The 19,521-nt window shown below is 51.3% G+C and overlaps 1 protein-coding gene across 1 annotated transcript; it reads left to right on the top strand.

Moving 5' to 3' along the window:
• Nucleotides 1–2,493: 2,493 nt before the first annotated feature.
• On the top strand, nt 2,494–18,716 carry KLRG2 (killer cell lectin like receptor G2; the record flags this gene model as incomplete). The annotated part of the gene is made up of 5 exons (XM_082846129.1): nt 2,494–3,277; nt 9,533–9,634; nt 10,351–10,496; nt 18,016–18,119; nt 18,596–18,716. The coding sequence occupies 5 exons, from the start codon at nt 2,494–2,496 to the stop codon at nt 18,714–18,716; spliced, it is 1,257 nt and encodes a 418-aa protein (XP_082702255.1).
• Between the last annotated feature and the right edge of the window lie 805 nt (nt 18,717–19,521).

The following is a 19,521-nucleotide window of genomic DNA, read 5'->3' as shown; positions in this document are numbered from 1 at the left end:
ACCTCATTCATAACTCAAGAAATTCAAGTTGAAATTTCACCCATCAGATTAGTAAAGACTAAGGAGAATGGAAATATCAAGTCCTGGTGATGCTGTGTGGACGACCCTCTCTCATCCTTCATTTGCCCAGCCTCTTGTGGGTAATCTGGGTCATTTGGGCCCTGTCCATCAAATTTGAAATTGTGACCACACTTTGGTTCCATTTTAATTAATCTATTCTGAAGATATCATCAAAGAAGTGATGTTTTAAAACAATGTAGAAGGATGGTCACTGAATTATAACTGTAGCATTTGCAGCACTGCAGGAACTATGTCACGCAGAAGGAAACAACCCAAATGTCCACCAGGAGGAGACTGCTTAAATAAATCATGTATAGATATGCATTTAATAAGAGTGGAGTTTTGGAAACAAAATATATGTACGTATAATAGCAATCGAGGTCAGTGTATGCATAGAAAAGACATCCAGAAGACTGTATATTGAAATGTTAATAATAGAGGTCTCTGGAGCATGAAATCCTGGGCACTTTCACTTTCTACAGTGTGTCTTTCTGTAATATTTAAACTTTGTATCACAAGCATGTGGAGCCCACTTCTCTTGCTGCCCTCGGTCTCCCCGCTTGTGACCCCTCAGCACCAGTGCGCGCCACCAACTTCCCACAGGCACTGTGGTCTACAGTTCAAATTCAAGATGGAATTTAGATGGCCCTGGGTGCCTCTGAGTCTGAGCCCAGCCCAGGGTGGTGGGCTGTGGCCGGGGGAGCCAGGCCTTGGCGTCTCCCTCTTAGGGACCGTGACACAGTGACGCACATCATGTTTTCCTCGCAGACTCGCTCTGAGCCAAAACACGTGGAAGATAAGAAGTCTTTGATTTTAGAAACTACATATGTGATGATCGTCATCCCAGGCGAAGATATTTAAGCAGGAAAGCCAGTCAGGATGCTCCCCTCTCAGCTCCTGTCCACACTGGAAATGAACAAGCAGCCCATCTCAACAGGGACAGCGGCTGACTCTGAGAGGTGAAATAGAGGGACAAAGAGACCTTTCCTTTATATTTTATATACTTTTTGAACTATTTTCATATTTTTAGTAATCTTTATTAGCCCTAAAAAAATAACTTACTATATGCCATCTCTTTAAAAATTGAATTTTTATGTAAGAATATACATAAATACCTTCTGTTTCTAGAAAGTGGAAACATTGCAGATAAGGTTAAGTCTCCTAGACGTTCCCCCCTGCCCCAGTCCAGACAATCTACAGCAAAATGCACTCGTATTATCACTTTGGTATGTATCTATCTTTCCACATCTTTTTAAATGCATTTTCAGGCATATATATATATCCCCACATTAAATACATAGCCTGGGGTTGGTAGAGATTAAACATAAAGTGTTTTCATATAGTGCTTTCTTTCTGCTGGACTTTTTCTCTCAGTTGCTTGTCTTCAGGGAGCATCCTTTGCAGTAGTTTACCTCCCCTCCTAAGATCCTTCCCCTCCACATCCTGCTTCCTTCCCGTCTCTCAGGAGTAGCGAGTCTGTGGTCTTTCCAAATGCTGCTACCAAGATCACTCCAGCAGAAGTCCCTGGGGTAGAGTTGCCTGATTTGGCAAATAAAAATATAGGAGGCAGGTTAAATTTTAATTTCAGATAACGAATACTTTTTAAATATAAGTATATCCCACGGAGCACTTGGGACGTTCTTATACAAAAAAACAAAAACACTATTATTTATTTATTTATCTGAAATTCAGATTTAACCGAATGGTCTGTATTTTATCTGCCAATCCTATCCTGGGGCACTTGTTAAAAATTGGCCTTATCCCCTTATGAGATTCAGTAGGTCTGGGTGGAGTCTGCCAGGAATCTGTATTTTTTTCATGGTATTCAGATTACTGGTCAGGGCTGGGAACCCTGTCCTCCACACCAGGCTGGCAGGGGACCAGGCTTCTCCCGCCGTGAAAATACACATTTTCAAGCTTATTCATTTCTCAGTCTTTATTGAGTTAGCCCAGTAGGAGTCAGGCCTCCAGAGTACATGTCTCTGGGACTTCTGCCTTGGGGGAGTCCTCTAGGTGTGCCGCTCCTTCCCTAACTCTCAAAAATCAGCACAATGGCAGAGGGCTGGAGGGGGAAATGGGTGGGGCCAGGGACAAGGAAGAGAGAAGGGTCTGCGCTCTGGGCTCCCCCTAACCCGTCTCCCGGCTCTTTCTGGGTAACCCCTCAGCCAGACCCTTCTGCCCCGCTCTTCTCCTTCGCCCAGTAAAGGCGAGGCTCGGGGCCTGAAGGGGCGTGGCCAACAGAACCCGAGCCACAGCCAATCCCAGCCGGGTCCTTGGCTCGGAGGAGGAAGTGGGTGTGGCGACGGAGAGGGGCGTGGCTTGACGGTTTAGAGCGACTCGTCGGAACCAGTCCCAACCCGGGAGGCGAAGCTAACTCCCTACCTGGGCCCAGGTGCATCCCGCTCGGCACCTCTCGGCTGCTCCGCGTATAAAATGGAGGGAGCCCGGGCGGCGTCGGGGGAAGACCAAGACGGAGCCGAGTTCCCAATGGAGCCCTTGGGAAGCCGGGTCCCGGAGCTGGAGCAGCCCCAGGTCCCCGCGGAGGAAAGACGCCCTGAGAGTCCCGAGAGCAGCCCGAGTCTGGCTCCCGCAGTGAAGGAGGAGGCGGGCGCGGGCCAGGACCTGTCGGGCGGGAAGAAGCTGCCCTCGCCTCGACCCGCGCCCCTGCGGTTGCTGCCATCCAGCCCGGGCTACAGCGCCTTCCGCCGTCAGGAGTCGGCCAGCCCGGAGCTGCCATCGCCGGGCCCAGCCGCGGCTGAGCAGCCCCGGGACGGCGAGACGCCGGGGGCCGAGCAGATGCTGAGGGCCGCGCCCGGTGAGCCGGCTCGGGGCGCCTGGGCCCCCATGGAACTGCAGGTGGACGTGCGCGTGAAGTCCGTGGGCGCGGCCGGCAGCAGCTGCGCGGCCTCGCCGGCGCCCTCCACGCGCTTCCTCACCGTCCCGGTGCCGGAATCGCCGGCCTTCTCCCACCACGCCTCCCCAGCGCACCCGCTCCTGCGGCTGACCCCGTCTCCGGGAGGCACCTGGGGCCGTGGCACGCCGCTGGCCGCAGCCCGCACGGAGCGCGACCTCGACGCCGAGGGTTGGGCCGGTCCCACCGAGGGGCGCGCGGAATCCCCGGGCTCCCCCACGTGCCGCTGCCGCTGCAAGGAGGACGCCGTGCTCCACGCCGAGATGGACGGCGACAAGAAGCTGTCCCGCGTCATAAAGCTCGTAGGTAAGCGCGCGCCGGCGCCGGGAGCCGCGCTCTCGGGTGGGGGTCGACGAACGTGAGGCCCGCCTGCTACCCACCCAGCGTTGGGCCACTGCGGCGGAGGAACCCCACCCGGCCTCTCTGGCGTAGAGTCGGTAGCTTTTGGTCTACGTAATTATAATCCAACTTGTTGGCAGTAAAAGAATAAAACCGCTATTCTCCCTCCTCGACCCTCCAAGAACTTTCCCGTTCGCTGTTGGTGTGCGCAGCGTCTTTGAGAAGTAGAGGTGGAAGGAATTCCAGGCGAGGGGAGGTCTTTCAGGATCACGTGACGGCGGTGGCGGCCCGGCAGCACCGCGGTCTCCCGACTCCTTGCTTCGGCTCGCCGATCTCTCGCAGTTCCAGACTCCTTTTTTCCCTCTCGTATATTGAGGACCAGTTGACCCCTAACACTCATCCATTCAGCAGCTACTGCTGCTACTGCGTGGGGACTTCGGGCCAGACTGTGCTAGGGTGTGTGTGAGTTTTTTTGTTGCCGCGTGGCGGGTGGCGACTTGCAGGGAAGAAGAAAGAGCGTGAAAAATACAAAAATCCTGGACAAGGAACCAGAAGGGAGTGGCTGGTGAACTTGAGGGCATGCGAAAGCTTCCTGCAGCTAAAGCCCTGAAAGCTGAGTAGGAGTTGGGGGTGGTAGCGCGCCTTCTGGCTGGAGGGCCTAGAGGCCTCCCCAGCAGACAACCTGCTGAAAGCTTGACCGGTTGAGAGGAGACCGGTCAGCTAGACAGGCTCCAAACCCCGAGGGCCTCTATGCCAGGGGTTCTTAGACATGGTAGAGTTCAGGGGCTCTAATCACGCGGGGACTTTTGCAAAGTTGGGTGTGAGCACATTTTCTGCACGAGAGGTGTATCGTTTTCTGGTGCTGCTGTAACAAATTGGCACAAACTTAGAGGCTTAAAATGGCACTAATTTATTATCTTGCAGTTCTGTAAGTCTGAAGTCTGATATGGGCTCAAGAGACTAAAGGCCAGATGGCAGGGCTGTGATCCCTGCTGGGGGCCCTAGGAGACGATTGTTTCCTTGCCTTTTCTAGCTTCTGAGGGCGATTGAGTTCCTTAGCTCATGGTCCTCTGTATATTCAAAACCAACCAGGACTTCCCTGATGGTGCAGTGGTTAAGAATCCGCCTGCCAATGCAGGGGACACGGGTTCGGGCCCTGGTCCGGGAAGATCCCACATGCTGCGGAGCAAATAAGCCCGTGCGCCAGAACTCCTGAGCCTGCAAGCCGCAACTACTGAGCCCACGTGCCACAACTACTGAAGGCTGCGCGCCTAGAGCCCGAGCTCCGCAACAAGAGAAGCCACCGCAATGAGAAGCCCACGCACCACGACGAAGAGTCGCCCCCATTCGCTGCAACTAGAGAAAGCCTGTGCGCGGCAACGAAGACCCAGCACAGCCAATAAAAAAGAGAAAAACCAGCCAGTGTCAGGCTGAACCTTTCCACTGCCATCTCTGGGGCTCTCCTGTCCTTTTGCCTCCCTCTTCCATTTATGAGGACCCTTGTGATGACATTGGACCCACCCAGAAATTCGGTATAGTCTACCCATCTCAGGGTCAGCAGATAAGCAACCTCAATTCCATCTGCAGCCTTAATTCCTCTGTGCCTTGTAACCTAACATATCCACAGGTTCCAAGGATTAAGACGTGGACTTCTTTAGGAGGACATTATTCTGTCCACCACAATGAGTCTGTAGCTTTTTTTAAAAAATAAATTTGTTTATTTTATTTATTTACTTTTGGCTGTGTTTGGTCTTCGTTGCTGCGTGCGGGCTTTCTCTAGTTGTGGTAAGCGGAGGCTACTCTTTGTTGCGGTGTGCAGGCTTCTCATTGCGGTGGCTTCTCTTGTTGCAGACCATGGGCTCTAGGCACGCGGGCTTCAGTAGTTGTGTGACGTGGGCTTCAGTAGTTGTGGCTCGCGGGCTCTAGAGTGCAGACTCAGTAGTTGTGGCGCACGGGCTTAGTTGCTCTGCGGCATGTGGGATCTTCCTGGACCAGGGCTCGAACCCTTGGCCCCTGCACTGGCAGGCGGATTCTTAACCACTGCACCACCAGGGAAGCCCAAGTTTGTAGCTTTTTTTTAATCAGATTAATAATAGGAGAGTCTGTGACTAAAAGGGTGGGATGATAAGGAAGTGAGGACTCAAGGAAGTGAGTCGTGGGGAGGTAACATGGTTGGATTTTTATTCTAGAAAGTGAGCTCTGCCAGCACTGTGGAGGAAGGTCAGGACAGGCATGAAATTGAAGGAAGGGAGACCTTAAGAGGTGATAGCACCAGTTCCGCAAGAGCCGATGAAGGTTTGATCTATGGCAGAGGTGGGAGGGAGTGTTCAAAGGTTGAATTAGAGAGTGGGGCCACTGCCCTGATGAAGATGCGCTAACAGGAAGAGTGGGGATGATTCCCAAGTTGCTGAGCTGGGTAGCTGAATGATGGATTGATTGGGTTATCCTTGCAGAATGGAGAATGGGGGAAGAGGCGTGGGAGAAATAAGCAGGTACATTTGGGAGTTCCAGGTAGTGATGTCATTTAAAGGGAGAGGAGCCAGGCTTCCCTGGCGGTCCAGTGGTTAAGAAGACTCTGCACCCCCTGCACACCTCCATGCTGTGTAGCACAGCTGGAAAAAAAAAAAAGAGGAGCCAGCCACAGACTGGGAAAGAAAAATGTAGGTGGTAGGAAGAGAATCAGGATGCAGAGAAGTAGAAAAAGGAGAGAGTTTCTGGAAGATGTGGTCAGCAGTGTTCAGTGTCCAGGGGAGAGGCAGACTTTGGGACTGGATGGTTAGGGAGAGCTGCCACGTGGAAACAATACTCTGGACATGAGGCAGGTAACCCGGGGGTGTGGAGAGGAATGACGTCAGGGGAGGGAGATGCCGGGCAGGAAATACTGCAGGGTGCATGCAGACACTTGATGCTTTGCGCTTCCTCTCTGGGAAGTGTGGGATTAAAGAACTTTCAAGTTCCTGGCTGAAGCTTGGTCTGAGGGAGGCTGCTTGGATGAGGATCTCTGCATTGTGGTTTCTGCCTGTGGTGGCCTTTACCGCCTAGATCAAGCTGGTTACAAGAAGAGGGCACACTAGGGCACAGGCTCAGGGACTTGCCCAGGCCAGTGCGGTAATGCTGCCACCCAGCTGTTTCATGTCCCCTCCTTGTGAACCCAAGAGGGAGGAGACCACTGTGGAGAGGGTTGGAGACGTCACTGCTTTGTCTCTTCCCTTGCTTTTTGGGGCAGATGTCCCAGAGGCGCTGTCCAGGTGTAAACTGAAGAATCAAGGACTCAGGGAATGTTCTATATGGGAGCCCTCAGCCCAGAAGAGAAATTGGCTTTTGCAGAGAGCCTAAAACTGGGGGGAGGGACTTCCCTGGTAGCACGGTTGGTTAAGACTGTGCTGCTCCCAGTGCAGGGGGCCCGGGTTCAATCCCTGGTCAGGGAACTAGATCCCACATGCGTGCCGCCACTGAGAGTTCCCATGCCACAACTAAGGAGCCCGCCTGCCACAACTAAGACCCGGTGCAACCAAATAAATAAATAAATAATAATTAATTTAAAAAATAAAGAAATAAAACTGGGGAAGAGCTGGATCCTCAAATGGAGACTATTCCCCTTTAGGTGTTGGTTCAGAGTCACCTCTTCTGGTCCCCAAGGCAAGATCAGGTGTCCCTATTACATGCTCCACGGGCCCTTGTGCTGCCCAGCTCCAGCATCCCTCTTGTAAGTATGCTCCCCTGGATTCTGAGCCCCACGGGGCATGGCAGGTGACAGTCTAGCCTTTCACTGAATCTCCAGCACCTGGCACTTAAGTGCTCTGTAAATCCTTACTCAATGAGTAGCACTAACCTCAGAGTGTAAGCACATGTCAGAAGCGCTTAGTCCCATCCCCGTCTGGGGAAGGGGAGCGGCAGTTGGATCTCAGTGGTTGTCCAGCCTTGCTGCCGCCTGTCACATTGTACTCAACACATCAGGTGTGGAAGATGTGAGGAAACGGCCATCCTGACCCTGCCCTCCAGCAGTCCTCAGTCTGGGCAGGAGAAAACAAAAGCGCCTGGCAGTCTGGGATGGTGCCAGGAGGGGTACATTCAGAGGAAGAATGCTCTCAGTGCCTGGAGGAAGTGGAGCTGGGAGAGGTGATGTCCAGCATGGTCAGGCTCCGCCGGGAGAGCAGAGGCCACCGGCCGAAGTAGATGGACCTGGAGGCAGTGGCACAAGCAGGCCTCTCACTGGCAGGAGCCCTTTGAGCCCCTGTGCTGAACTTTGTATTTGGAAGTTTGTATTTTATTTTTTTTAATAAATTTATTTTATTTATTTATTTATTTTTGGCTGCGTTGGGTCTTCGTTGCTGCACGCGGGCTTTCTCTGGTTGCAGCGATCGGGGGCTACTCTTTGTCGCGGTGCGTGGGCTTCTCATTGTGGTGGCTTCTGTTGTTGTGGAGCACGGGCTCTAGGCGCGCGGGCTTCAGTTGTTGTGACACGCAGGCTCCAGTAGCTGTGGCTCACGGGCTCTAGAGCTCAGGCTCAGTAGTTGTGGCACGGGGGCTTGGTAGTTGTGGCTCGAGGGCTCTAGAGCGCAGGCTCAGTAGTTGTGGCACGTGGGCTTCAGTAGTTGTGCCTCACGGGCTCTAGAGTGCAGGCTCAGTAGTCGTGGCGCACGGGCTTAGTTGCTCTGCGGCATGTGGGATTTTCCCGGACCAGGGCTCAAACCTGTGTTCCCTGCATTGGCAGGCGGATTCTTAACCACTGCACCACCAGGGAAGTCCCTGTATTTTATTTTATAAGATGCCCCCCTGCCCCAATTGGATAAACTAATTCGCACAAAACCTGGCTCCACCCCAGCCATGGGATTTGACTAGGAGGAAGCAGAAGGTGTTTCAGTTGTCGGGTGGGAAAGGTAGTTGAAATGTAGACAATGACGATGGGATGAGCAGTGAAGAAAAGCAGCAGAGGGTGTGACCCTGGAGATGTCAATCCCAGATACAAAAAGGAAATCGGGTGGTGGGTATATACAATGTCCATGGTCTTTTAAATGGAATTACTCTTTTCAAAGTAATGAAATATTTGCCACAGACTAACGCCTGCTGTTTCAGGCTTTGGGAAATATAATGATTGAGTTCTTAGGACCCTCACACTGATTATGTGGCATTCCTGACCTTCATCCCCAAGGTTTGGGTGGGTCCTGGGCCCCTTGCAGCGAGGTGTTTGCTCTGATTGATTTCACGCCTGAGTCGTGGCAGAGGTCAAGTTCTGAGTGCTCAGTTACTTCAGATGGGTGTGTCTTTCCAGGTGGAAAGCTGCTTATAATTCTGGCTGTGATTAAGCATTTACTGTGTTCTACTCCTCGAGTTTTCCCCTCTGACTTCCCTGGTTACTCCATCTACAGGGCAGGATGTGGCATCGGAATGTGTTCTTTTGTTTTTTTCTGGCCACGCAGCACAGCTTGCAGGATCTTGGTTCCCCGACCAGGATCGAACCTGGGCCCCCAGCAGTGGAAGCACAGAGTCCTAATCTCGGGACTGCCAGGGAAGTCCCTGAACATGTTCTGTCTCTGAGCCTTTGCACCCTTCCTCCCACCTGGAGTGTCCTCCTGTCTTCCTTTCCCCTCCACAGCCTCATTCCAGCCATCTGGTCCCCTAGGTCGTTGGGCAGCTGACAACTCACATCTGTCTAGCGCTCTGCAGCCCAAAAGGCACTCTCTGTGAGAAGCTTCGTTAGTGGCCTCCAGTGACCTGGAGAGATAGAAGAGGCAGATGTGATTCCAATGCTAAAATGAAAACCACCAAGAACACTTGAGGGGCCCATAGAGTCAGGACTCGAACTTGAATTTGGGGGTCTGTCGAACTCTGAACCTAGCCTTCGTTCCTCTCTTGTGTGGAGTTTGATCTCCTGCTACCTTTGCCTGTCCCGTTAGCTCCCTGAGTGCGGGGCCCTTGCCCCATCCTTGGTGCTATTTGTGCCCTATGTCTAATGCACATCAGTTGCTCAATAAATGGTTCTTAGCCACTTTCTTTCTTGAAGAGAATCTTACGTCTTCTAGTTATTTAAGAAGTGGAATATCTTCTAGCAGTTTTCTCCGAGGTATGAGGTTTGGACCCAAATTGAGTGGTTTATCCTGGTGTCTTGGGCCTGAGGGTGGGCGATGAGGTGGGCATGTTGATGGTATAGGAGTCAGCATGGTCCTGAGTTGGGACCATCTCCTAACCTGTGTCTCCTGGTTGTCCCCTCCCCTCCCGCAGGGCTGCCCATGTACATGAGGTCCCTGCGCTGGGCCCTGGCAGTCATGGCCGTGCTCCTGGCGGTGTCTACGGTGGCCATTGTGGCCCTGGCCTCGAGAGCAGGTATGGGACCTCCCCGTCCCCTCTCCTCCCCTGCTCCCCCAGCAGGGTGTCTAGTCCTTCTAGCTCCTTTGTGAGAATTAGAAAAAGACACGCCCCCCCATGCAGATGCAGCATGAAGACACAGGGCTCGGTGAGCAGAGGTAAGGGAGAAGAGCCCCTTCCTTCTGTGGTCACAGCCTGCACTTGGAGAGGCCTTGTGCACAAGCTGTGCAGCCTTCCCAGGGCCTGCCCGCCTTGCTTACCCCTCCAAGGCTTGCCAGTTCCATGCCTCCAGATTCGCCCCCTGATTTTTTTTTTTTAATTTATTTTTGGCTGCGTTGGGTCTTCATTGCTGCACGTGGGCTTTCTCTAGTTGCGGCGAACGGGGGCTACTCTTTGTCGCAGTGCACGGGCTTCTCATCGCAGTGGCTTCTCTTGTTGCGGAGCGTGGACTCTAGGCATGCGGGCTTCAGTAGTTGTGGCACGTGGCCTCAGTAGTTGTGGCTCGCAGGCTCTAGAGCACAGGCTCAGTAGTTGTGGCACACGGGCTTAGTTGCTCCGCGGCATGTGGGATCTTTCCGGCCCAGGGCTCGAACGCGTGTCCCCTGCATTGGCAGGCGGATTCTTAACCAGTGTGCCACCAGGGAAGTCCGCCCCCGCCCCCCTGATTTTTGAACATCCACACATTCAGCTCTGTACAGTTTACCCTGCACTCACTGGTGGTCTCTGTGCTGCAGGGGCCAGGTGCCAGCCATGCCCCCAGGGCTGGATGTGGTCCATGGAGCACTGCTACTACCTCTCTGCCGAAGCTGAGGCCTGGGAGGCCAGCCAGGCTTTCTGCTCAGCCCACCATGCTACCCTCCCCCTGCTGAGACACACCCAGGTGAGGAGCGGGGGAGGTGGGCAGGAGAGGGGCGTGGTTATCATTACAGATTAGATTCTCAGTACTAGAAGGAACCTCAAAGATCTAGTCCAATTCTGTGTTATAGAAAAAGTCACCAAGGCCTGGAGAAATAAAGTGACATGCAGGAGGACCAGACATCAGGTCTCCAAGATGTTCAGTTTGCTCTTCATTCTAAGAAGTGGAAGTGGAGCTGGGGAGGGCTGGAGCGGAGATGCTCCCATCCAACCTGGTGACCAAGCACTTAACAGTGAGCTCAGGAACAAGTCTGTGCTGGCCGGTCTGTGGAAGAGACGCACGTGTACTCTCTGAGAGGTAGTCTGGAAAATAAATTACATTTAGTGGGTATTCCAGTCAGGTATTGCTATAATAATACTGGGTAACAAATCACCCCAAAAGTCAGTGACTTAAGACAATAGGCATCTCTTCCTTGATCGCTGGTCTGTGGGAGGCCCGTGGATGGGCTAATGTGGGCTGAGTCTGGCAGGACAGCTCAGCTTCGGGACGCAGATTGGCTGCGCTTGGCTTGAGCCCATGGATTGGGTTTGTGTTTGCTCCGTGAATCTCTCGTCCTTCTTCTTGAGAGAAACTCTTTGTAAGAAAAATGGCAGGAGGGCAAGAACTGAGAACTTCTCATGTCATATGTGCTAACATTCCGTTGGGCAAAGCAAATAACATGGCCAAGCCCAACATCAAAGGGACAGGGTAGTATAGTCCATGCCCCACTCCCACCCTGGGGGTGAAGGGGGAGGAGTGAATATTTGCTGAATAATAATCCAGTCAGTGGGTCTGAGGGTGGCTACAAAAAAGGACCGATAAACTGGATCCAAACCTTGGCTTAATTTTATCTAACTTAGGGCAGGTGCCAAGAATTTATATTAGCTGTTCTAATATGCATGAAAAAGCACCATTCTTTCAGTCAGTGCCTTAATAAACATTTACTGAGCACCTACACTGCGTTTGGCACTGGGGATTCCATGAAGAGCCACAAGAGCACAGCCTCCACCTTCACGTGACTAAGAGCAGCGAGTGAGGCAGAGAGTAATCTGGAAATCATAGAAATAGATGTTTAATTACTATATTGATCTATGCTATGAAGGGAAGGTGCACGATGCTCTGGTTATATATGACAGGAATATGTGATTGAAGGTCAAGGTGGGCAAGGCAGCGTGGACCAGAAAAAAAAAAAAAAAAAACCCGGAAACTAAAAACTAGTTCAGGAGATGGACAGACAGCCTCCTGGAATCCTCTGTCTCCTGCTTCAGTCTGGACTGGCTGCTCACGAGGCCTGCTACCCAGCTATTGACTTGGAATTTCTTTTTACCTTCATCCTCAATATACCTTTGCCTCTTTCCTGTGTGAGATCCCGTTTCCTAGATTCCATGTCTTTTCTTGGTAAAGCACACCCGCTATAAATTTGCTGGAAGACATTTGAGATCTTTCATGTCTAAAGATACTTTTATTCTAACCTCTCATTTGATTGATAGCTTGGCTGGGTACAGATTTCTAAGTTGGAAATAGTTTACCTCCAGAATTGTGCAGATTTTGCTCCATTGCCTTCCACCTTTTAGTCCGACCACTAAGAAGTCTCATTCACGCTGATTCCCAATCCTTTGTATGTGACTCTTACCAGCCCCCCTACCCCAAACTCTGGAAATTTTCAGGGTCTTCACCTTTGTTCTTATTCAGTGTTCTGAAATTTAACAATAATAGTCCTTTGTGGGTCTTTTTCTTCATTTTTATTTCTGCTGCCTTATTGGTAATTTTAAGAACTCTTTTTGGTTCTTCAAATGTTCCTTTTGTATGGTGTCCTGTTCCTGTTTCAAGGATGAAGCATCTTCTCTTATCTCACTGTAAATACTAATTATAGTGTTTTGGAAGTTTTCTTCTGCTCCCTGCATTATCTCTGCTTTTACGCAAGTGCTTTTTATTCTGTGCCTTGGCATTTTCCTATACCTTGCTTCTAATATTTGAGCACTTTGAGGCTTCTCAATACAAATTAGCATGTTTCTCAGCTTCCTCCCACTCCACCCTTTCCTTGAAAAATCACTAGGCTTTCTTGGGTCTGCTAAGCCAATCAGTGTTGTCCAGCTTCCAAAATTTTGTCAACATTTCTCATCTGCTGTTATCTCCTCCCATTCTTATATCCTTTTTTCCCCCTTATGTTATTATTTAAGGAAGTTCCCTTCTATTCCTGTTTTACTAAGAGTTTTAAGCATGAATGAGTCTAATTTCTTTGGATTTTTTTTGCATACATTAAGATGGTAATATCTTTTATGTTTCCTCCTTTAATCTTGTGGTTATTATTATTATTTTTTAATTCTTGGCCTCTTGTATTAAGGTTTATTTAGCCAGGATTTTTTTCTTCCCAAAATACTTCTGTATTTGAGTTGATAATTTTACTTAAGATTTTCTCACATATGAAATTTCATTTCCTGCCCAGTCCTAAAATCAAAGGTATTCCACCCCACACTGCAGGGAAGGCAGCTTCTGTATTTTTCTTTTCTCTGGGAGAGTTCTCATGAAGTGGATATAAAAATCTGCTGGAGAAAATGTTTTACATGAACATGGATTATTTTATTACCAGGAATAACACATTTTTCCAAAAAACATGGGGAAATGAAAAAGATACAATGTAGATTGAAAAAAGTCATGTGTGATCCCAATATGGTAAATATATATGCAAAGAAAACATACTGAAAGGAAGTGTATTAATAGCGGTTATCACGGGAGTCAAGATTACGAGCGATTATTTTCCTTCTTCTTTAAAGCTTTTTTAAATTGTCTAAATGTCCTACAAATAGTATGCACTATGATTAGGGGGAAATACTAGAGTAATGGTAGCCCATGGAGGCAAGAGATCAGAATATAATGTTTTCTGCCCAACCCAGCCTGGTGGCATCTACAAAATGAAGGCCAGTGGGAACTTGGTGAGTCCCTAGAGAGTGCCTGGACCCGACGAGGGGGGCGAGCTGGGCAGGGACTTAGCGGCCCATCTCCTGAGTCAGACCCACTGAGCACAGCAAGTGTCATCAGAAAACTGGTGAAGTAAAAGTTCCCTGCCCTCGGGCCTCTCATCAGACAGGTTCAGTCCACCATGACCTCGGACATTGGCTGAACAAATGGCCTCCCTGTGGCTGGGGGTCCTCAAAGGGGAGATGAGCTGAACTACCCACATCGCAAACGGAGCTTGAATTCTTTTAAAACTAAGCAAACAGGATCAATTATTTGTAACACAAGTATATATTCAGAAAATATATCACAAAGTTTGGATAAGCTTTTTCCAAAAAGGAGCTTCCAAAAAGCCCCTTGCAAAAAGACCAAAGTGAAGATTTGGGTCTCGGGCAGTTGAAATCCAGAATATGACGACTGTGGAGCTCTGGAGTCCTGCTGAGTTCTGGACAAGGGCCAGAAGCTGCAGGAGGCACCAAGGCAGTTATGGGGAAGAGCAGCGGAGGACAGGCTGGCCGCTGGCAGAGGGGCTGGGCCGCTGGCAGAGGCCAGGCTCCACGAGCTGGGATGCGAGACCCCAGGGACACGCCAAGGTGCCAGTAGTACACGCAGCCCCAGGATAGACATGTCTCGTCCTCCCCAAGAGGTTAGAGGAAAGGAGAAAGTTTCAGTGCCTCTGTGCCATCAGTCATTAGACTCACTAGCCATTGGTTTAAGATCAGCTTTGTTTTGCAGGGTCGGGGAAGGAAGAAGCTTCCTGAAATGTACACATTGACTGTAAGCCACGTTTTGAGTGCAGAAAGATGAAAACACGAATAAATATCATAGGATTCAGAAAATTAAGTAGTTTAAAACATTTAAATATTAAAGCAGAAATATTTGAAGGCAGAAAGTAGAATGGTGGTTGCCAAGGGGAGGGGGAAATGGGAGTTGTATAGTGGGTACAAAGTTTCAGTTGGGGAAGATGAAAAAGTTTTGGAGATGGGGGTGGGCGATAGTCCCACAACAGTGCGAATGAACCTAGCGCCACTGAATTATACACTTAAAAGTGGTTGAAATGGTAAACTTTATATATATATTTTACCACAGTTTTTTACTTTTTTTTTTTTTTTTTTTTTTGCGGTACGCGGGCCTCTCACTGTTGTGGACTCTCCCGTTGCGAAGCACAGGCTCCGGACGCGCAGGCTCAGCGGCCATGGCTCACAGGCCCAGCCGCTCCGCGGCACGTGGGATCTTCCCAGACCGGGGCACGAACCCGTGTCCCCTGCATCGGCAGGTGGACTCTCAACCACTGCGCCACCAGGGAAGCCCTACCACAGTTTTTTAAAAAGAAATGTATGAAAGGACGGAAAACAATTTACCTTAATTTTAATATGTAAAATATGAGATTTCAGGTAAATTCTGCTCAAGATCACGTTCCCCTCCCCCCACGTTGGTGGCAAAGTTGGAGATGCACCAGCTGGAGTAGATGGAGGCCCCAGATACCTGTGCCATTACGGAGCAGTCCTTTGAGCCATAAATTACACAGAAGTTTCTAGAATTTACTTATATCTCCAGGCAATGCTTTTCCCACACCATATTTTTTGCTAACAATGGGAACAGGTTAATGGTGTCTGAGCTGCAAGGAAAAAGACGGAATGGAGTGGGTGGAGCTGGGTGGGGACAGGCCATGGCTCCTGTCACCAGGAGGCCCAGAGGGAGAGCCGCATGGCCTGGGCTAGGACAGAGAGAAGGGAAGGATCACCTTGGCAATGCCAGGGCATCAAATGAGGTCACACTCTAACATTAGAGTCAGACACGAAGCTTTGTACACCATCCAACGGACTGGAGGCGCCTCATTTAATGAGTGTGTACTACATGCCCTTGGCTGTGTGCACAAAACATCTCCCCATTTTACAGAGGACCATACTGAAGCTCTGAAAGGTCAGGTAACTTAACTAGGGTCACTTAGCTTGCAAGTCACAGGACCAGAATTTGAATATGGGTGGCCTAGCCCCAAAGCTCTACTCTGCAGTGATAGCCCCCTTCTCGGCCCTGGGAGGAGCTCCAAGCTCTGGTGTGTCTTCCCGATCAGGCAGCTGATTGCTGCCAGGAGGTCGGGGCTGGCCAGCAGGAGCCCCGAGTCTGCTGCAGCCACGGCAGTGAGATGCTTGGAGCTGCTGTGCCCTCTGACTCGCAGCTCAAACCCAGCCCAGGTTCCTTCTCATCCCTTCCAAAACTCCCACCCAACCCTGCCCAAGGGCCCCAGCCTGTGGAGTCCAGCCAGAGAGGAAATGACCAGCCCAGGAGAGGCTGTACGTGCGCCTGATGCAGTCTGGCCTTTGGGATTTCAGAAGGGGTAAGGTTGGCACCCTTCAGTCTGGAAGTTCCTTCTGGCTCTTCTCCCAGCTGTTGACCAGCTGATGTTCTCTTGAACGTCTGCACCAACACCTCTGGGAGCAGGGCTGGCCTGACAGCCCGATTGTTACCTGTGGTCCTTGCTGGTTATTGGCAGTGACACAGGGGAGGGGGGCCAGTTTTGTTGAGCTGGTCTACTATGTGCTGGGCTGTCGTGGTCAGTGGTGAATAGGGCAGGCACCCGGCGCTCACCAAGTTCACTGTCTGATACAGAAAACTGACAAGGAAGCCAGCCAGCCAAATGCCACACACCATGCTCTAAACTGTGAAGGTTGTGGCAGCCCAGGGGAGGGGGTCAGAATGGTGTCCCTACAGGAAGTGACCTTTAAACTGAGACCTCAAGGACAAATAGGAGTGTCACCAAGGGGGTGGGCATCACGTGGTGCTTGCTTTCTAATCCCCAGGGTTAAATATAGAGGTTTTGTCTCTGTCAACATAAACACCCTCCTAGGGAAGAACTGAACATACATCAGATTTATGTCGCTTCTCATCACTAACGCGAATGTGTGCCGCTCGGCCTGGGCTAGCTGGCGTGGTCTGCTTTTTTCCACTCGGCGTGGTTTTGTATCTACGTTTCCTTGCGTAACTGCATCTTCCGTGCGCTCATCATCTTTAACAGCTCTGTGAGTTTCCATCATGTTGATGTCCCAGAATCGGCCTAGTTATTTCCTGACTGCAGAGCATTTGGGTGGTTTCCATTTTTTCTTTACAAATAGCAGTGTGATAATTTTGCGAAAGTTCATTTTCTCCCCTTTATGTACTTGGATTTCTTCCCCAAAGTGGAATTACCCGTCCGAGCAATAGGAACTGTGTTGCCACTCTTTTTTTGTAGCACAGATTATGTTCTGGAAAGACTGGGCTGGTGTGGACCACTGTCCCCACCTCTATCCACCAGTCCCCTGCACCAGGACTTACAATATTGAAACATCTTTTTCCAAGTTGAAACTTTTTAAATACAATTTTTTGCTTTAATTCATTACTAAAAATAACATGACGCTGGGGACAATTATTTAAAAGAAAAAAGCATCTCCGCTAGCTCTCTAACATACTTGTTTTGCTTTTTGTTTTTCCTTGTGTGTCTGCGCCCATGTGCGTACACATTTTTTCATTCTTATAATCATGCCACAACTTTATTTTTATTTATTTATTTTTTAAAATAAATTTATTTATTTTATTTTTATTTATTTTAGTTTTGGCTGCGTTGGGTCTTCGTTGCTGCACACAGGCTTTCTCTAGTTGCGGCGAGCGGGGACTACTCTTCGTTGTGGTGCGCGGGCTTCTCATTGCAGTGGCTTCTCTTGTTGTGGAGCATGGGCTCTAGGTGCGTGGGCTTCTGTAGCTGTGGCACACGGGCTCAATAATTGTGGCTCACGGGCTCTAGAGCACAGGCTCAGTAGTTGTGGCGCACGGGCTTAGTTGCTCCGTGGCATGTGGGATCTTCCCAGGCCAGGGATCGAACCCGTGTCTCCTGCATTGGCAGGCGGATTCTTAACCACTGCGCCACCAGGGAAGTCCATGCCACAACTTTAATTCAGCTTTTTCACTTACTATAACCCTTCATGTACTATGACTTTTCCCCATGTTGCCCCAGGGACTTCATACTCACCCTTATTTTGAATGGTCTTCATAATACTTCCGGAATGAATGCAGTGTAGTTTATGCTCTTGCTGGCGACTGTATTGTTGACCATCTGCTCCCTGGCCGCCTCTGCAGCCTAATCAACCCTAGCGCTCTTCTCCTGCCCAGTGAGGCTACTTGCTGTTTGTCACCTGGATTGCTTTGTAGGCTCCCAGCTTTGCTCATGCCCTTCACCCCCTCTTCTCTGAGCTGCCTCGTTTCTCTGTCCGCTCAGTACCCATCGTGCATTGTTCGTGGGGATGGGCGATCACGTCCTGTCTCCCCTTGGGGAGGGCTGAGATGGGATTGCCCCCATTTCTGGTCCTCAGTCCTGAGCACAGTGCCTGTCAACCAGCAAGCACCTAATACAGCTTCCCAATTCCTGGTGTTTGGGGAGGGATGAGTCGCTTCTCTAGCTTGTGGAACTGGGAACTTGCAGAAACCTGGGATGGGAGATGGGGTAGGGGGACGGAAGCCCCAGGTGAGCCGTATCAGTGGCCCGAGAAGAATGATGAGCTGCTTTTCTCTCTCTCAGGACTTCCTGAGCAGATACCCAGTCACCAAGTACTCCTGGGTGGGGGCCCGACGAGGCCCCCAGGGCTGGCACTGGATCGATGGGACCCCTCTGCCACCCCAGCTGTGAGTGACCGTGGGCCTGGGTGGGCGGCCCCTCTTTCCCCAACACGCTAGCATTGGGCCCCCAGTGTGACCCACGTGATACCACAGCAGGCGCCAAAGGGGCTGGAGGGCTTCCCCTCCACGTGCCAGGTTCACCCCCCTGCACCACCCCCAGCCTAGGATGTCCCTTGGTTTCATTTAGTCCTCATCACCCCATCCCTTGTTTGGGTCCCACCCAAGAAGGACTGTCACCATGTTCTATGGATAAGGGGAGTGCTGCTCAGAGAGGTTTGATGGTTTGCCCAGGGCCACACAGCTGACTCCCTGGGGCAAGAGGCGGGGCACATCATCATAACTCCTGCCTCAGAGCTCTTTCCAGACCCCCCCGCCCCCCCGGGCTCCATGCAGCGATCCCAGCGGTACCCAGGCAGCGGGCACAAGGGCTGGGAAGGCCCGTCAGCCTGAGTATACCTTCCCTTCCTCTCGCCCTTCCCCAGACTCCCGGAGGAAGACCAGCAAGAACCGGATCTCAACTGCGGGGGCCTGGAGGGAGGCAAGTTCGTGGCTTCGGACTGTGCCGCCCCCAGACCCTGGGTCTGCGCCAGGGGGACCAAGTGACTTGGGTTCTGCCCGCCCTGAGCCTGCTGGGGGAGGCCAGGCTGAGAGCCGGGGCAGCCTCCTCCCCGGACCCAGGCCTCCAGGTCCCCCCGCTCTGCTCAGGGGCCCCGCCTCGGCGAAGCAGGGAGCGGACTCCTGGCGCAGGGAGGTCGCATCCGCGGGGAGGAGACGTTCTGCGGCCCCGCGGCTGAGCGCCCATTTGAGTGTCCAGCTGCTGAAGCGGATTTGTTCTGTGACCTTGTGGGTTTTTTTGGTTTTGCGTTTTTCCTTCTGAGCCTCAGTTTCTCCCTCATTAAAACGGCCACTTCTCATTCTCCCACTTACCTGCCTAGTCACAGGTGTGCACCCTTTCAGGCCTAGAGAGACAAAAAGGATGAACGGTCACAGGTGATCCCAACCTAGCTTCTCATCGAGCCCAGGAAGTGAGTCTCCCATTTCGTGGCCTTGGGATTTGGCAGCGATGACATTATTGCTACAAAGGCTACTTCCAGGCGGCCACGCACGCCGACAGCATCCAGAGGGCAGCGCGCGAGACGTGGCCACCCCGGAGGAGAGAGGAAGGAGGGTCCTGTCCCCGCCCCGGGGGTTGGCAGCGAGTAAGGTTCTTTGCGGTGACTGGCGTGTGGGACTGGCGGGGCATCCGGCCAGCTGATGCCCAAGGCTGGGAGGACGCAGAGAGGACACACCCCCTCTTGGCCGGCGAAGCCACCACAAAGCTTGGGGTCCGAGGGAGAAAGGAAATCAGAAATGTGGGGAGGCGTGAGGCTGCTCTTCCTGCCACAACTGTGAGGACCCCAGCCTGAAG

The sequence above is a fragment of the Leucopleurus acutus genome, assembly GCF_964270905.1.
Source record: "Leucopleurus acutus genome assembly, chromosome: 9".
Lineage (NCBI taxonomy): Eukaryota > Metazoa > Chordata > Mammalia > Artiodactyla > Delphinidae > Leucopleurus > Leucopleurus acutus.
Note: the sequence above shows the minus strand (reverse complement) of the source record. Positions and strands in the feature narration are given on the sequence as shown.